At 45.1% G+C, this 17,635-nt stretch overlaps 2 protein-coding genes across 2 annotated transcripts in view; both read right to left on the bottom strand.

Annotated features, from left to right (window-relative positions):
* TM9SF4 (transmembrane 9 superfamily member 4) overlaps positions 1 to 2,036 on the bottom strand; it is a gene marked incomplete at both ends in the record, with an annotated part of 42,671 nt that extends 40,635 nt beyond the window's left edge. Inside the window, one exon of the mRNA XM_084247939.1 lies at positions 1,899 to 2,036. Within this exon, the coding sequence (XP_084104065.1) occupies positions 1,899 to 2,036 (138 nt within the window). The remainder of the gene's footprint in view (positions 1 to 1,898) is intronic.
* Positions 2,037 to 7,984: 5,948 nt separating this feature from the next.
* Positions 7,985 to 17,635, bottom strand: part of HCK (HCK proto-oncogene, Src family tyrosine kinase) — a gene marked incomplete at its 3' end in the record, with an annotated part of 34,457 nt that continues 24,806 nt past the window's right edge. The window contains exons 11-13 of the mRNA XM_084246693.1: positions 12,667 to 12,820; positions 10,760 to 10,891; positions 7,985 to 8,187 (exon numbers count right to left, since the gene is read on the bottom strand). Coding sequence (XP_084102819.1) covers positions 7,985 to 8,187; positions 10,760 to 10,891; positions 12,667 to 12,820 — 489 coding nt within the window. The remainder of the gene's footprint in view (positions 8,188 to 10,759; positions 10,892 to 12,666; positions 12,821 to 17,635) is intronic.

Genomic DNA, 17,635 nt, shown 5'->3' with positions numbered 1-17,635 from the left:
TCCAGAGCCATTGCATTTTGGCCACTCCCAATCACTATCATCACCTCACCGCCCTCACAGGAATTACCACTATCTGACATTAGCACGTTCATTTATTTCCTTGTTCACTTCCTGTCTCATTAGACCAGAAAAGCTCCACATGATAAGGACCTTGACCCTCTAATTCACAATTACATCCCTAGGTCTTGGCATAGAGCAGGCACTCAAATACTTGTTGATTAAATAAATGTTTACCAGAAATATGTATTGCTAACTTATTACCTCTTAAAAACCTGTGACCAGCAAAGGAATTTTCCAGTGCAATTCTACAAATGCCATTTCACTGAACTTTTTCCCAATGGCAAGAGAAGATGTGACTTTTCCTATAAATTTTTATGCCATCCTTGTTTTGAATGTGGTTCAGGAAAAAAATAGGTTTTGGCAAACCATTTTTGGATCTTCTCCACTTACGGTTTAGACTGAAGTCTGAGGTCACCGAAACCAGGCAGGCTGTGACATTTTGCCTGCCATCTGAGGTTCTAAATAAGAAATCACTCACTAACAAAAGGGATTAAGTTAGGTGATTGACAGGAGGGAAGCTGGTTATCAGCCAGTAATCTACCTGGTTTAGAGAAAAACACCACCAAAGAATTTAATAAGAATCTTCCTTTGCTAAAATCAAATGTCACTTCCTTTTCTGCCTCCCTTGCATTCATTATCTGTTGTGGAAATAACACACAGGAACATCTAGGAAAATCACCCTGGACTAAAAATGACTTCAACTTTGATTCTTGTATCTTGACAAGCCGAATGTGAGCCAAGCTTCTGGAAAAAAAAAAAAAGTCAATTTTTCATAGATCTATTTCCAGGCTTCTGAACTAGGAGCCAGCAATGTCTGACCCCCTTTCCAGGCACAGTTCTTTTACCTGCAGCCCTATCCACACACAGCCTTCATCCAGAGGAGCTCCAGCCTACATAATCCCCTAACTAGTTGTGTGGTGCTGTAAGGAAGGGAAGGGAGCCAGGAGGGGATAAAATAGTGTTTTTCAGTAGTTCACAAACTACCCCCATCATAATCACTGGATTATGGGGGTTACAGGAGGCAGGGACCGAAGCAGAAATTGGAACTAGTGGAGGGGGTAGTTGAGATGGCTCCTCGAGTCAGTGCCTTTCCCAAAACTTTAGGCCCTGACATGTTTGAGTGCAGGGCCAAGGGCCGGAGAGTGGCAGTTTGGGAGTAGAATCTACTCAGGGAGGTACGTCAGGCATGAACTAGGGGTCGCAGACGTGCTTATAAAAGGTGCATATCCCTGAGCATGGCCTGGCCCTAGGGAATTTTTAATATATCTCCCCCTATAATCCCCCCAATCTTATGCACAGTAAAGATCAGGAACTAATGGGATAGCCGCTCCCCAAAAGAGAGGCAGGGAGTTGATGGAGAGACAAGAGAAACGGTTAGGCAAAGGTCTAGTGATGGAAGAGAGGAGGGACGCGGTGAGGGCAGGCTCCAGGGTAACGACAGTCCGAAACTGTACGAACATTTTGTCGAACAGCTGAGGTGGATGAGAGGACAGAGTTTCTGGAAAGGACCTGAAAGAGGGTTTGGGTTGGGAGGCTGCTTAGAGGTGAGGTCGCATCTGCGGACTGGTCAGGATACTAGGGAAGCGAAAAGAACAGGTTCTGGACGTGAGGAGGAGGAGCGAGGGTGGGAATAATGGGGAGTTCTGTGGAGGGATCTAGGCGGGGAAGTGAAAACGGGATCACAGGAGGCGGGTACCAAAGCAGGAATAGGAACCAGCGGTAACCTAAATCTTTCCTCCGAATCAGTGCCTCCCTCAAAGCTCCAGGCCTTGACAAGCCTACGTGAGGGGCCAAGGCTAGGGAGAGGGTGTCTGGGGGAGACGAGCCCAATCAGGGACGTTCCTCAAGCATGAGCTGAGGGCCCCAGAGGTGGCTCGGGCCAGGTATGGGGTACCGGAAGGTCCTAGGACACCCCGAAGAGCCCCGCTCCATCTCCGGTTCTCGGAGTCTCCTTCACTCACCATCGCCGCCGCCATCTTGGATCCACGTGTCGCCGTAATTACGTCAGCGGAAGTGGAGATTTCCTGGTTACGGAGTTTAACGCCGCGAGATTGTGCCCGGTTTCAATCGCTCTTATAGTCGCGGCCAGTGGAGCGCCAAAGAAGACTTAGCTCATAGCCAACACCTTGGTCTGGGCAGTCAGGTCGCTGATTAGGTGAAGAAAGAGAATGGTGTAACTACGGTAGCCATATTAGCTCCTGGCAGAGACAGCGCCTCCCCACATTCATCCCATTGCACTGTGGGAAATGGAGGGGGGTGGTGTATGTATAAATAAGGTCTTTCTCTGGGCGCCATGTTTACTAGTGGCAGAGAATCCCGTTGCCAGGGTTACCCGAGGTGCTGATTTGGGACAGTAGGCTCAGTACCAGGGCTCCAATGGCAGTTCTAATCCAAAAAATAACTTCTATTGTTTTCTTGACTATCCTGTAGCCTCTCCAATATACTGCAATTACCGTGAGGGTAGAATCCTGACTTTTATTTAACTTCGCTCTACCTCATTCTTATCTGTGAGACTACAAGAGGATTACTATAATACTTGGGTCCCAACCTTATGATGAGGTTCCAGTGACTTAATGTCACATAGTATGTAGTCAATAAATAATTGTCATTATATGCTTATGTATATTCCATTGTGTATATGGTGGGTGTCCAATATAACAATTTATTAAATGAGTGAATGAAAAATAGAATAGAATGAATGAAAAGTAGAAAAATTGAATGAATGAGAAATAGAAATGTATGATGAAAATGGGAAAGTATAATAGTGGAGGGAAACTTACTTGAATATGGACTTTCCTATGTGCTAGTTAGCTGTCTGTGACTTGAGGCAAGTCACTCAATCTTCTTAAGCCTTAGTTTTTGGTACCTGGAAAAGGGGACTCAAAGATACATGGTGTTCATTTAGTCTTCCTATCACTGTAAAGTGCTATCTGCAACCATTTGTTAAAAGAAAAATAATGATTAATAATAATCATCGTCACTTACTGAACGTTTTCTGCGTGCTGCAACATTTCACATTTTGCTAAACCTCCTGAGTCTCCCTAATCTAATTCTATCTCCTGGCAGGGGGCAGTTGAGTTCTGATCCCCACCTGTGAGTAACACTGTAGTGGATTATCTGCAAAGATAACTGCCTTCTGTTGGGAATACTCTTAACATTTTGTGCTTTAGCCCCTTCTTTTATGTTCATATCTCAGTTCAGTGGTTACCTCCTCACAGAAGTACTCCCTGACTGGATGTATACAAACACATAGTACCGGACTTATGATGGATCACTTTAGGATTTTTTGACTTTATGATGGTGTGAAAGCAGTACACTGCACATTCAGTAAAAATCACACTTTGAATTTTGATCTTTTCTCAGACTAGTAGTACATGTAGGATTCATTCTGATGATGCCAGGCAGGGCCAGAAACACAACTTGACCTAGCTACATGATCACCAGGGTAAATAACCAATATCTTACAGATTTTTTTCACTTTCAGTATGGTTTCAACAACTTACATGAGATACTCAACACTTTATTATAAAATAAGCTTTGTGTTAGATGATTTTGCCCAACTTAGGCTAGGCTAATGTAACTGTTCTGAGCATGTTTAAGGTGGAATAGGCTGAGCTATGCGATTTGGTAGGTTAAGTCTATAAAATCACCTTCAAATTAAAGGTATTTTCAATTTACAATGGATTTATAGGGATGTAATCACATTGCAAATTGAAGATGATCTGTATAATTTCATTATTTGTTATTGTCCATCACCTACGAAGTCCTGGACTAGATCTGTGTTGTTCCCAACTGTATCCCTCCTAAGGGTGCACTCAAAAAATATATTCATTATGAATTAACCTAAGCCTCACTTTATCAGTTAGGAATTGCTCCAACTTTAAGGAAGAACCCCACCCTTAACCCCTCCCATAACAATGGCTTTGCAAGCTAGAAGCTTACTTACCTCTCCTAGTTTGGGTTCCCCCAAATGCAGTTTGGTTGGTATTTTCAAATTGACCAGAGTGGGAATATTTACACCACAAAAATATCAGGGTTTGCATTTTTTTGTTCTGTTCACAAGGTTTTCTGTAAAGGGCCAGACAGTATTTTAGGCTTTGCAGACCATGTGATTGTGTCACAACTACTCAACTCTGCCTCAGTAATGCAAATACACAGTTACAGATGATAGAAAGTGGGTCTGGCTGTGTTCCAACAAAATGAACTTTGCCATAGTTTGCTAAACCCTGGTTTAGGCTTAAAATAATGGAAAAAAGTCAGTAATGCAGTTAATGCTGTGCCTGTTGCTGTTACATTGTGATTAGCACAACTGTGACAGTATTTTAAACTCTTACCTATTCCATAGCAAGGAAGTTGCTCATATCACGGATTAACAGGTGAAGTTCCAATATATGTGTTCATGATTTCACTTTATTTTTATTGGACTCATGAATATAAATGAGACTATCAACCCACATTCGTGTCAGAATTATACTTGGAGAGAGTGTGTTGCCGAGTAAATCAGCACTGTGGGTAATTTAAGCTTAATCCTGTGGGGAAACTATGGAAAACAATGCAAAATACACACCCAAGAGGCAAGGGAGCTGGGGTATTTATACACTGAATCCCCAAAGTCATTAGTTGAGGATTGATCCCAGAAGGCGTTAATTCCTTAGCTCTTAGATCTTCTGGGAACACTGGAAGCTGAGGCCCTCAGCAGTTTTAGGAAAATAGCCCTCAGGTGCAGTGATACAGATAAAAGCAGCTAAAAGTTCAGCCCACTTTAAGGAATATTGATGATGCATACTGAGCCCTGAAATCTGTCTTAGCTGATGGTGGCTGTTCCTAAAATATTTCCAAAGACCCCACATTAATCATCATATAAGGAAGGATCCTGTGCTTTTATTTCCAACCAATTGATCAGAACTTCATCACATGTCCATACTTTGCTGCCAGAGGGAGTGGGAAGTGTAACCTTCACTCTGAGTAGTCACATGTCCATGATAAATATTCTGTTTCTCTAGAAGGGGCAACATGGATATGGGGACAACTAGCAGTCATTGCCAACCCTCAAAAGGGTAGGGGTGCAAATGGATTGCAACCTGATACAGTTTTATGTCAGGGCATATTGTGACAAAATTGAGGGTAGGGGAATAAGGAGGCAGTTTTCTAAATCACAAAGAAGAAGTGAAACAATGTTTTTCTTGTATTTAAACTCAAACCCACAGATAGGGACTAGAGGGAAGCAAGTCATTAACTTCTTATGACATAGCATCTTCCCTATGCCTTTCTTTGCCACCTTCCAGGGGAAGAATGCATGCAGCTTTTCCATAGAATTGCTGGTACAATGTCCCGTGTTTTTGTTTTTCATTTAATAGACTTCATGTTTTAGAGTACTTTCAAATTTATAGAAAAATGAGTGGAAAGTTCTCAGATACCTCCTCATCCAGCTCCCACTTTCCCCTATTAACATCTTGCTGTGGTGTGGTAAACATGTTGCAATTGATGAGCCTACATTGACATGTTATCATTAACCTAAATCCATAGTTACATTAGGATTTGCTCTTTGTGTTGTACATACTATCTTCTAGAGATATATATCCACCTTGGAAAGTATCACAGAGAATAATAGTTCCATTGCCCTGAAAATCGCCATCTATTTATCCCTCTCTTTCTCCCCTCCAAACCCCAGTTACCACTGGTCTTTTTCTGTTTAATTTTGCCTTTAACAGAATGCTTATGTAGCTTGAATCATACAGTATGTAGCTTTTTCAGATTGACTACTTTTACTCAGTGGTATGTTTTTTAAGGGTCTAAAGTTTTAAGGTTCTTCCATATCTTGATAGCTCATTTCTTTTTTTTTTTAAAGATTTATTTATTTTTATGCATACAAGAGCTGGGGTACAAGCCAGAGGTGCGGGGTGGGGGGTGTGTGTGAGAGGATTCACCAGAGACAGAGTGGGGAGCAGACAGGCAGACTGACTGAAATACACTGCTGAGGGGAGCAGTGGGCAAGACAGGAGAGCTCTGCTGTGCCATGTGGGTTGCTCCCTGGCCAGCTGGGGATTGAACTCGTGCTGCAGAAGCTGAGGGTTACTTTATAGTGCTGTGCTTAACCCCTTGCGCCACCATGGAGGCCCCTTAATAGCTCATTTCTTTTTATCATAAACAAAATTCCATTATATGGATATATCACAGTTCATTCACTTTCTGAAATTTGCTTTCAACTTTTGACAATTATAAATAAAGTGGTTATAAACATTAGTGTGTAGGTTTTTGTGTGGACATAGGCTTTCGACTCATTTGAGTAAATACCAAGGAGTGCCATGGCTGGAAGTATGGCAAGAGTGTGTTTAGTTTTGTAAGAAACTGCCAAGTGCCCTCCAAAGTGGCATCACCATTTTGTCTTCACACCAGCAATGGATGAACATTCTTGTTGCTGCACATCCTTGTCAGAATTTGGAGTTGTTGGGATTCTGGATTTTAGCCATTCTAATAGGTGTGAGGTGGTAACTCATTGTTTTAATTTGCATTTCTCTATTGACACATGATGGTGGGCATCTTTTCATAAGTTTATCTGATACCTGCACATCTCCTCCTTCTGTGAGGTATCTGTTTGGGTCTTTCCCCCAATTTTAAATTGGGTTGTTTTCTTATTGTTGAATTTTAAGAGTTCATTGTATATATTGGATATCAGTCCTTGCAAATATTTTCTCCTAAATCACATCTTGTCTGTTCATTTTCTTAACAGTATCTTTATCAGAGCAGAGTTTTAAATTTTAATGAAATCTAGTTTGTCCATTTTGGGGGGTCATGGTTCATGCTTGTGGTGTTTGTTATACCTTTCCCCGTGTTTTTCTGAAGTTTGTGAAGATATTACCTTACATGGTCAAAAGGATTTTGCAGGTGTGATTAAGAATCTTGAGATGGAAAGGTTAGTCTGGATTATCCTGGTGGGTCCAAAGTAATTACAGTAGTCCTTACAGGGAGAGAGGGAAGCAAGAGACTGGAAGTCAGGAAGATGTGGTTATAGAAGCAGAGTCTAGAGCGAAGAGTAGAAAGGAACCACTAGTCAAGGAACAAGCAGTCTCTGGAAGCTGAAGAGGCATGATTCTCCCCTTGAGCTTCCAGAAGGTGTGTAGCCCTGCCAACCCAGTTCAGACTTCTTACCTCTGGAACTTCGAGCTAACAATTTTGGCCTATTTTAAGCCAACAGGTTTGTGGCAATTTGTTACAGTAGCAACAGAACAATAATACAGCCTGCAACAATTTTTGGCAGTTAGAAACTCCTAACATTGAATCTCACTCCTCTGGGAGTGTCCTTTCCCCTTATGGTATTATCTTACAACAAAAAGGCAAACAGATATTTAGGAACTGGCTGGACAAAAAAAGCTAATCTGTCAGTGAAGCAGTGGGGTACGGTCCAGGGTGAGGCAATTCACCAGAGAGTGGGGAGCAGAACAGGCAGATGTACCAAAATACACTGCTGAGGGGAACAGCGGGCAAGACAGGAGAGGTCTGCTGCACCATGTGGGTTGCTCCCCAGCTGGCTAGGGATCGAACTTACACAGCAAAGGCTGCGGATAGCCTCACAAGCACTGCGCTCAATCCCCTGTGCCACCAGCGAGGCCCAGCATTAGTACCTTTTATTTAAATATTTATTTCATTAATTTTAAAGTGCCCCATCCAAACCACAGATATAACTAGAATCCAACTGTCCCAGGAAATAGAAATATCAACTCAGGGGTTCTCCTGAGAATGGCAGATTGTAGATTGCTAGATTCAAAAAGAGATTGTCCAGTCCACCCCGCCCACTTGACAGATGAGGGCTGTGGTTAGAATGAGGGCAGATGCTGCAGAGTTGGAAGGGTGGGTAGGGACTTGGCAGCCAATCCTGGAGTCACAGGCACAGCCTTGGAGCCTGGCCCTGCCCTGGTCCTGCCCATCATGGCTGCTGCTGGTACTGGCTCTCGGTGGCTGTATAGAAGTCTTCCAGCACACTCTGGATATATTCGAAGGTGGGCCGCTCCTCAGGGCGGTTCTTCCAGCAGCGAGTCATGATGTTGTAGAGCTCCTCTGGGCAGTGCTCTGGTCGAGGCATCCGGTATCCACGCTCCAGAGATCGGATCACCTCCGGGTTTGACATCCCTAAGAACGAGCCATGCAATTAAAAGGGGAAGAGTTGGGATAGCAGCTCCGGAGTGCGGGTGGGGGGCGGGGGCGGTAGACACTGCAGCCTCCCCAGTGGTCTTCACTCCTCACCTACCTGTAGGAGGTGTGCCTGTCTTGCTGTGAAAGTACAACTTCCCTTCCCACCCTCCCTTGCAGCTGTGGCAGGGACACACTTCCTAGTTTGGGCCTCGGGAGCCGAGGGGGAGTCCCCTGGGAGACTTCCAGGAAAGGCTTTCCTCCCTGATAAGAAAAGAGGTGTGGGGGCCACACCCTTCCTCCTTCCTTTGGACACTATGAGACAATGTGATTGTTGGAGCAGCAGCAGCCATTTCACCACATGAGGAAGACAGTCACAGAGAAAGTCCTGAGAGTGGTTGAGCTAATTAACCAGGCACCAACGCCAGACTCCTTGTTATTGGCTATTGTTCTGGCCTTTCTTAGTCTGTCATTTTGTTACTTGCAGTCTAGTATATCCTGATGGATACAGAGCTCCAGAATCCATTGCCTGGCTTTTACTGGTGTACCCAGTGTTGATGTCACCTTATGAGTGGGACCACTATTCAATTTAAGTTTATGTTAATTATCCTTTAAAAGAGCTGTTTACATGATTATGATGATCCCCAGATTTATATTACCAACCTTGAACTCCAAGTTCAACTATTCAAGGACTTCCTTGAACATCTTTACTTGTTTGCTTACAAATCACCTTAGGAATGTAACAAGGCTGAAACAGAGCTCTTGAATTTTTACCCCCAGACCATTACCCACCCAGTTGCTCAATGAAAACCAGGAGAATTATCCTGGATTCTTCTCTGTCCATCACCAGCCACACCCTTTCTTCCTTTGAAATGTATAATCAACCCATTAACTGATCTGTAGTGCCATCTCTGCCTGTGACTCTGAGGGCTGCCACACCTACCTGCCTGTGATCTGTTCTGCGCTCTACACTTAACCAAACAAAGCATCACTTAAAGATGGAATCAGGTGATGCCACTTCTTTGCCCAGAACCTCCAAGGGTTTCTGCACACTTAGATTAGACTCATTCTTTCCACCAACCTCACTATCTACCACCTGCTCTCACTCCTGGTCCCAGCTCCCTGACTTCCTTGCTATTCTCCATGCATACTCAGGCCCTAGAACCAGCAGTGTCTTCTGCCTGGAATGCTTTCTCTAGATCCTTTCTCAGCTTTCCTTCAGCTCAAATATGATCTGCTCTGACAGGTACTTCCTGTCTACAGAAACCCAACACCACCCCCTTCTCCCACATCACTGCCTCATGTTCTTCTCAACTTGATCTCCATCTGAGAGGGTGTGTCTGTTCAGGGCGTGTCCCTCCAGGCTGGAACCTCAACTCCTCACAAGCAGGAATGTTGTCTCTCAATGTTATCTTCAGTTCTAAATACATGGTAGGAATTCAATAAATACTGTTAAATGAACTAAGCATCTATATCACCTTACTTATAATTTTCACAACCATCCATACAAGGTAGATACCATTACTTAAATTTTTTACAGGTGAAGACACTGGGATAGGAGAAGAAAACTCACTTAGAATTCAATTTCAGGACAGTTTTTGTAAAATGTCAGGGACTCTTTATATACACCTTACCCTTTCACCCCTGTGCTTTGGTTCAGACATCCCAGGAGACCTCCCAACCGAAAAGGAACTGAGAACAACAGTATTTACTGAGTCCCAGGCAATCAACATGTTGGGTATGTTTTTGTAGAATGGTATGGTCCATGGGTATAGCATGCTGTCCACAGGCAGCAGGATTTATCCAGGAATGCATACATTTATCCATCAACAAAAAGTTACTAAGTACCCACAATATGCTAAGCATAGAGGCAGGCAGTGAAGATACATCTGTGGGGAAGGCAGACATGATTTCTAGTCTGATGGGGAAAATATAGAACAAACATACAGTTACCAACTGTGATGGATGCTGTGACTGAAACAGCTCAGGGCACTATGAGACAGTCACCAGAGAGATGTGTGGTGCTTTAGAAGGCTGGGAGGTGGGGTGCAGTGGGAGATAAAGCTGGAGAACGAGGGAAGGATTGGGTCATGCAGGATTTACAGGCCATAATTAGGAGTTTGGGATTTTGTCCTAGTTATAGTGGAAAACAGAGAAGGGATGAGATCTGGTTCACAATTATAGAAAAAATTTTCTGGCTGTTAGTGGAGAATGGTCTACAGGAGAGTGGGGAGGAAGCTGGGAGCTGGCTAGGAGGCCTCTGCACCACTGAGCTGAGAGGTGACATTGGCAGAAGCTGTGGGGTTATAGGCGGGCAGACTTGAGATCTGTTTTGGAGTCAAATGGCTAGAACCTTGTTGGACATAGTAAGAGACAGAAGAGGAAGGACCAAGGAAACCTGAGATTTCAGACTGAAGAAATTTGGAGAGGGTAGTAGTGCCCTTACTAAGAGGCGAGAGTGAAGGGGAGGTTGGGGGTGAGGATCAAGAACTCAGTCCAAATGGAAACACTCATAAGAGAAGGGAATCAGGCTGGGCCCTGGAAGCAGCCCAAGCTCGTGTCACTTCCCTACCTGGGTAAGGGATCCGGCCGTAGGTGACAATCTCCATGAGCAGGATACCAAAGGACCAGACATCTGACTTGATGGTGAAGGAGCCAAAGTTGATGGCTTCTGGAGCTGTCCACTTGATGGGGAACTTGGCCCCTGTGAGGTTGGACAGAGGGGGGGTCAGTGAGAGCCTGGAAAGCAGCAGGGCTGGGAACATGACCTGCTCCCAGCAGAGCTGCGATTTTCCTCAATTTGGCCTCCATGGATGTAGGGAACACTATCCTGAAGACAGGGAGCTCTGGGGTGTGGCAGGAGAGGTGACTCTCTGGGGCCACCTTGTTAATTCAACTGATACCTTGGTGAACCACACATTCTCGAGCAAAAACCTAGAGGTCACAGAATCTATGGGGACAGGAAGATACTGGGGGCCTTGGAATTGATACTTTAGCCCCTTACCCCTGGTAAGGGTGGGGAGGAAGATTTTGGCTCTTGACCCCTGAGGTGTCCAGCACTCACTGGATGTCTTCCCACCTATTCCTCCCCTCTTTGGTCTGGGAGGAGCTAAGTTAACTCAGGTCAGTGATTCCTGTCTTATTTCCACTGGGGTTGATAAGTGTGGTCTCCAGGACACATGTTCTTTGGAGTGTGGTGAGACCTGTTTATCACTGAGAACGTAGTCCAGTTTTCCAAATGCTCTATGTGATTCCCCCATCCCATCCATCTTTGGGATTGAGAGTATTTTCTTTATTCCTGCTTATCCTCTCTTGGCATAGACAGCATACATTCTACTACTGTTCTTCCAGTGCTTACCCTCAGTTTGGATTCTTTATTATTGCATCATAATAAATACGAAATTAAGAGCACAAATCTTTCGGATACAACATGGCACATTTTCTACATGTATGTGCCTATGAAATCACCCCTCAGGTCAGAATAGGTCAGTATCTCACAAGGCTCACCCTTCCCCTAGTCAATACCTGCCATCCTGACCTCTGTTGCTAGAAATGATTTTTGCCTATTTTTTTCTTGAGAGCTTGTATTGAGATAGATTCACAGACCATATAATTCAACCATTTTAAAGTGTATAATTCTGTGATTTTCAGTCTATTCAAAAGTCATGAATTTTAGTTTCTCCTCACTCCTCCCCAAAATCCCACAGCAGTCACTCTCCATTTCTCTCCACCACCCTTCTCTATCCCTACACAACCATTCATCTCTTTTCTGCCTATGGATCCACTTGCACTAGACAGTTCAGATAAATGCAGCTATACAGTGTGTGGTCTTTGTGGCTGGCTTCTTTCACTTCACATGGTGTTTTAAAGTTCACCCATGTTTGGCACGCATCAGTGCTTCCTTCCTTTTTTATGGCTGAACAAATTGCACGGTATGGACATATCACCTTTTGTTTATCTGTCACTTGTGGACATTTTGGCTGTTATGAATAAGGCTGCTACAAATATCGCATATGAGTTTGCCTGTTTCTGAATCTTAGTTAAATGCAACCATCCAGCATGTGCTTTTGGGGGTGTGATTCCTTCCCTTTTGATATTAAACCTCTGAAATCATCCATCTCGTAGCACATAGCATTGGTTTGTAACTTCCCATGGCTACATAATGTTCTAGTCTGCTAGTATACCATCATTTATATACCTATTCTACTATTTGTAGACATGTGGACTCTCCCTGTTTTTTTTTCTTTTACACAGAGTTGCTCTTATACTTAATTTCAACGTGTACTTGCATAACTCAATCTTATCGACCACAGCCCCCAGATGAGACTCTGGAAGCCAGAGCTCTATATCCAGAAGGATTTCATTAAGCTAAATAACACACAACCCATACCGGGACAGACCTTTATATTTTACCAATCACTTTCACAAGTGTAACTCTCAGTACTTGAGGGGCGGCAGGGGCCCCTGGGCACTCCCTACCTTCCCGCGCTGTGTACTCATTGTCCTCAATGATCCGCGCCAGGCCGAAGTCGGCAATCTTGCACACCAGGGATCCAGAGACCAAGATGTTGGCAGCTCGGAGGTCTCGGTGGATGTAGTTCCTCCTCTCAATGAAGGCCATTCCTTCTGCAATCTTCACCCAAAACAAAGACAACTTCATTTTCAGATCTGGCCCAGCCCAAGGTGGGCCTCACTCAAAAGCCAAAGAGGAGCATCCAAGTATGAAAAGTGGGAAAATATGTGCACCAGCTCCCTTTTTTTTTTTTTTTAAAGATTTATTTATTTATTTATTTATTTATTTATTTATACACGCACTGGGTACAGTCAGAAGTGTGGGAGGGTGAGAGAATTCACCAGAGCCAGAGCGGGGAGCAGAGCAAGCAGAAGGACCGAAGGACACTGCTGAAGGGAGCAGCGGGCGGCAGGAGAGGTCTGTGCGCCATGCGGGTCCCTCTTCCAGTGGTCGGGGAGCAGCTGGGGATCGGGGATCAAACCGGTGCTGCAGAGGCTACGGGCAGCTTCGCAACCCTGTGCTCAACCGCTGCGCCACCGGGGAGGCCCAGCTCCCTCTTTTTTGTTGAGAGGGTGCCAGGCTCAGTTTGGTATATCTCTGTCTGTCCATGAAGGCTAGGGGGATCCTCAGGACCTGGGCCAATTTGGGGTCTTCTCTAGAGTTTTGACACTTGCAGGGAACACTCTGAGGACTAAGCAAAGGCATTATTTCTCTAGGACACCCACACCCCTCTCCTTTTCTGGGGACAACTTAGGCTCATGTCCTACTCTGCTGTATCTCTTACACCATCATCACCCCCAAAACTTCATCTTCAAGCCTAGGTAGGGAAAATTCATTTTTTCATTCAGCAAATATCTACTGAGAGCCTTGTAGACACCAGATATGCTACTTGAACAGGTGGTAAGTTAAGTAAAATCCCTGCAGGTGGTAGTAAGAACTACAGAGAAAGGATAAAGCAAGGTAACAGGATTGTTTTGGATTAGGTGGTCAGGGAAACCTACTTTGAGGTGACATTTTAGCAAAGATCTCAATGATGTAATAAGTGTGTCAAATGAGAGCATCCTGGCAGGCAGCCTACTAGGTGCAAAGACCTGGGGGTAGGCCTGAACTCGGGTTTTCGTGGACCAGCAGAGACCAGGGTGGCCGAACAGATGCTGTCATAGGGAGAGCACAGGGAACTGAGGCTGAGAGGGAGGCAACTGATGATTAAGAAGCTTGTAAGTTCGGAGAGGAGGCTGGATTGTACGCCGAGCACAATGAGAAAATAGGGGGCTTTGAGCAGGGATGTGACAGGGCCTGGTGTGTATTTTACTGTCATCATGGCTGCTGAGTGAATAATAAATAGACTGTGGAGGACTGGTATTCATAATGGGGCAGCCTCTGATGGAGAGATGTGGGTTTCCTTAGAGACAGTCTTACTTACAAGGGTTTGTGCAAAAGAGGTTTAAGATGAACCCTCAGGCACCAGAAAGCAGCATTATCATTTAAAAACTGGCCTTGGAGCTGCTTGAGGCAGGCGTTGTCACAACCTGTTTTACTGAGAATAGACCCTTGTTCCAGATCACATCACCTGGAAAATTCTGAATGTTGGACTCAAGCCAGGTGGGTTTCTAATCCCAGTGTCCAAGCTGCCTCTCATTACCCAGAATGACAGTGTGCTGGAGGACTGCAGCTGAATGCAATCTGGTGAGACTAGATGGGGACTGAGGGGTCTGCCCAGACAGACAACTGAGTCCACCAAGCAGCTCAAGGTCTAGGCAAGAGGGTGCTGCACTAGCAGTAAATGGCCAGCAGGGGGCACTCGTGGCTGTTGAATCAGAGGTTTCAGGCTCCAAGCTTTCCAACAAAACCTTGAGACTTCATGATTTTGTTTGGAGTAGCTGACAGAGGGTGGGTAAGGCAGAAAGTCTTGGCATGGGGGGTGTGGGAAATTCATAAGGACGGGCCATTATGTTCATAGCAGCTTGTAGCTTATTTATTCTGTATGAGATACTCAACAAGCTTAAATAGCATTTGTTTACTTGAATAGCTTTCTATTTGGCAGAGAGCAGGCACTAAAGCTGCTGGTTACCATCTCCTAGTACTTGCCGGCAGACACACATGCGCACTTATTGCACAGGAGCAATGTGCAATAGGGCAGTGGTATGGACCCTTGTTAGACAGTAATGCAGAATGGCTCGGGGTAGCCCCAGGGCTGTGATCTCAAGCAATCTCCTTCATCCCTCTGGCCTCACTTTTCTTCTCTATAAAAGGGGAACAACTGACCCTCCTTCCAAGGGGTCATATGAGGATTAATCTTTTAAGCCTACAATCAGGGTTTAGAACAGTGTCTGGCCTAAGTATTCACTTCAATGGTGGTTATTAACACTCCTGTGAGGAAAGTGGCCCTCAGAATGGACAGCAACTAGCTCAGAGCTCACACACAGCAGAGCTGGCATCAAAACTAAAACTCCATGTGACTCCCAAGCCCACAGGCTTACAAGGCATCGCTCTCAAGTTCTCGACAGCTGAGGGTATAAGGGATAAACTCACCAGGCTCAGCGTTGTTCTAAAAACTGGGGGTTGATGAAATGGTGAGTTTTCATGACCGTCAAGTGGGCTACCAGGATGGATGTTGGGCATTGGGTTTGGATTTGCTTCTGAGAGTATCAGGGAATCACAGATTCAGAGCTAGAAGGCCTGTTGGGAGATCCCAGGCCCCAGCTCTTCAAACTGAAGCCTACTCAGACCTCAAGGTGAAAGTGAGTAGCAAAAGGGAGATCACATAGGGCTCCCCTCAGTTAGAGCAGCTCTGTTTTGACCTATTTAAAAATATTCTGCTGCTACATAATATTCATTTGATCACCAGTTAGGGCTTAAAAAAAAATGGTTCTCGAACTTAAAAATTACAGACATGGTCTAATTCCTTCAGCCTTCATGACAGAAGAGACAGAGACCCAGAGTGGGGCTGAAGCCATAGTTAGTCACTGGTGGAGCTGGGACACCCTCCCACTGCACCAACCGGCCTCTCTGGGAATGGAGGGGAAGCCCAGGCCCCCAGGTTGGCTCCGTCCTGTGCCTAGACCCTGAGTCTGCCTCTGCTCCTGGATACACAGGGCCTGGCACCTCTTTCCCGTCTGTGAAATGGGGAGAATGGCTGTTTGCTCCAGTGTGTGACTCTCAGCCGAGCAAAGTTTCTGCCAGTTTGATGGTTGAACTTAGCTACAGGCCCGGCCATTGTTTCCCCAAGGAACAGGGTCCATTGATTTCCATATACCTTTAGCATTGTAGGCTCAGAAAAATAGAGGTTTTTATTGTACCTCTGCCTTCCACCCCCAGGATTTGCATACTCAAATAAGCCCTGCCTTTGGCATCTACAGTAGGCCTAGCCCTCGGCCCAGGGCAGACAGAGATCCCTTAACCATACCCCCTTCTTCCTTACTGGCCACTTAGCGCCTGCTGACCAGACACAGTTCTTTAGTTTCCCCCTTTTGGCATAGGCTATTTCTTTGATCTAGAAAACCCATCCTCTTCATTTGCTGAACTTCTGCTTATCTTCAGGGCTCAGCGTAGAGATCACTTCTTCTGGGAAGTGTTCTCTGATTGCTCCTGGACCAGGCTAACTGCCCTAGCTATACACTCCCATAGCACCCTGTCCTTCCCTGGAGAGGGTGAGGGAAGACAGATGTAAAAAGCACTCAGACTGGGAGTCAGAGGAGATTCAGAAGAGGGAAGATGAGAATAAAAATGGGATTTTAAGAAGTGTTTCTGTGACTTGTGTATGTCATTTACTTTACTGGATGCTGCATTCTTTTGACGCTGAGTCAGAGCCACTTGGGTCACAAATCTCTAACAGATTCAGTTGTTAAACATCTGTCATCCCATCTGAGAAGAACTGCAGTATTTTCCATTTTGCTGTATTCCCCTAAACTAGCACAGTTACTGAGACAAGGTACTGAGCCTTGCTGGGTCTGTTTCCTCATCTGTACTTAGTTTTTCTATGCCTCAAATTCCTCTGTAAAATCTGATGACAATGATCTACCTGTGACAGCAGGTCACACCTACTGGGATTCAGGCCCTTGCGCAGTCCCCGCCTACACTGACTCTGGGCTAGGTCAGGTGACTTGCCTTGGCCTGTGGGACATTAGCAAGCAGAGGTCTCCTAATTTCTTGGCCTGTAGGGCTTGGTCCCTCTTATCCCCAAGCTGTAAAGAAGCTCAGTTGGTTTATTGAGCATGACAAGCCACACGGGGAGAGACTCCAGAGGATAAGCCACCATCTAGGACAGTCTAGCTTCTGGCAAGCTCTCAACAGGACGTAACCACCTAAGTAACTCATTTTCACCAGGTGAAGCAGAAGGACCACCCAGCCAACCCCAGTCAACTTACAGAATCATAAGAGATAATAAATTGTTCATTCAAGCCACCAAGCTTTGGGGTGGTTTGTTACATAAGAATAAATAGCAAAGATCTGTTCTGTGAGGTTGACGTGAGGACTAATGAGCCAGCACATGTGAGGTCATACAAAGACTACATTTTTAGAGCCTCCCTGGTGGCGCAGAGGTTGAGTGCTGGGTTGTGTAGCTGCCTACAGTCTCTGTGGCACCAGTTTGATCCCCGGCTGCTCCCCAGCCACCGGAGGAGGGTCCCACATGGCGCGTGGACCTCTCCTGCCGCCTGCTGCTCCCCTCAGCAGTGTACTTTGGTCCTTCTGCCTGCTCTGCTCCCCGCTCTGGCTCTGGTGAATTCTCTCACCCTCCTGCGCTTCTGACTGTACCCAGTGCTTGTATAAATAAATAAATAAATAAATAAATAAATAAATAAATAAATAAATAAGTCTTTTAAAAAAAAACGACTGCACTTTTATACTGAGTAGTTAGTAAACGTTAGCCATTGTCATGAGAAGAGCAAGTGGCCAATAAATTCGTGTTGGATAAATAACTGAATTCCTTGGCCC

The sequence above is a fragment of the Talpa europaea genome (genome assembly GCF_964194135.1).
Source record: "Talpa europaea genome assembly, chromosome: 11".
In the NCBI taxonomy this organism is placed as follows: Eukaryota; Metazoa; Chordata; class Mammalia; order Eulipotyphla; family Talpidae; genus Talpa; species Talpa europaea.
This window is presented reverse-complemented; position numbering and strand designations above follow the sequence as displayed.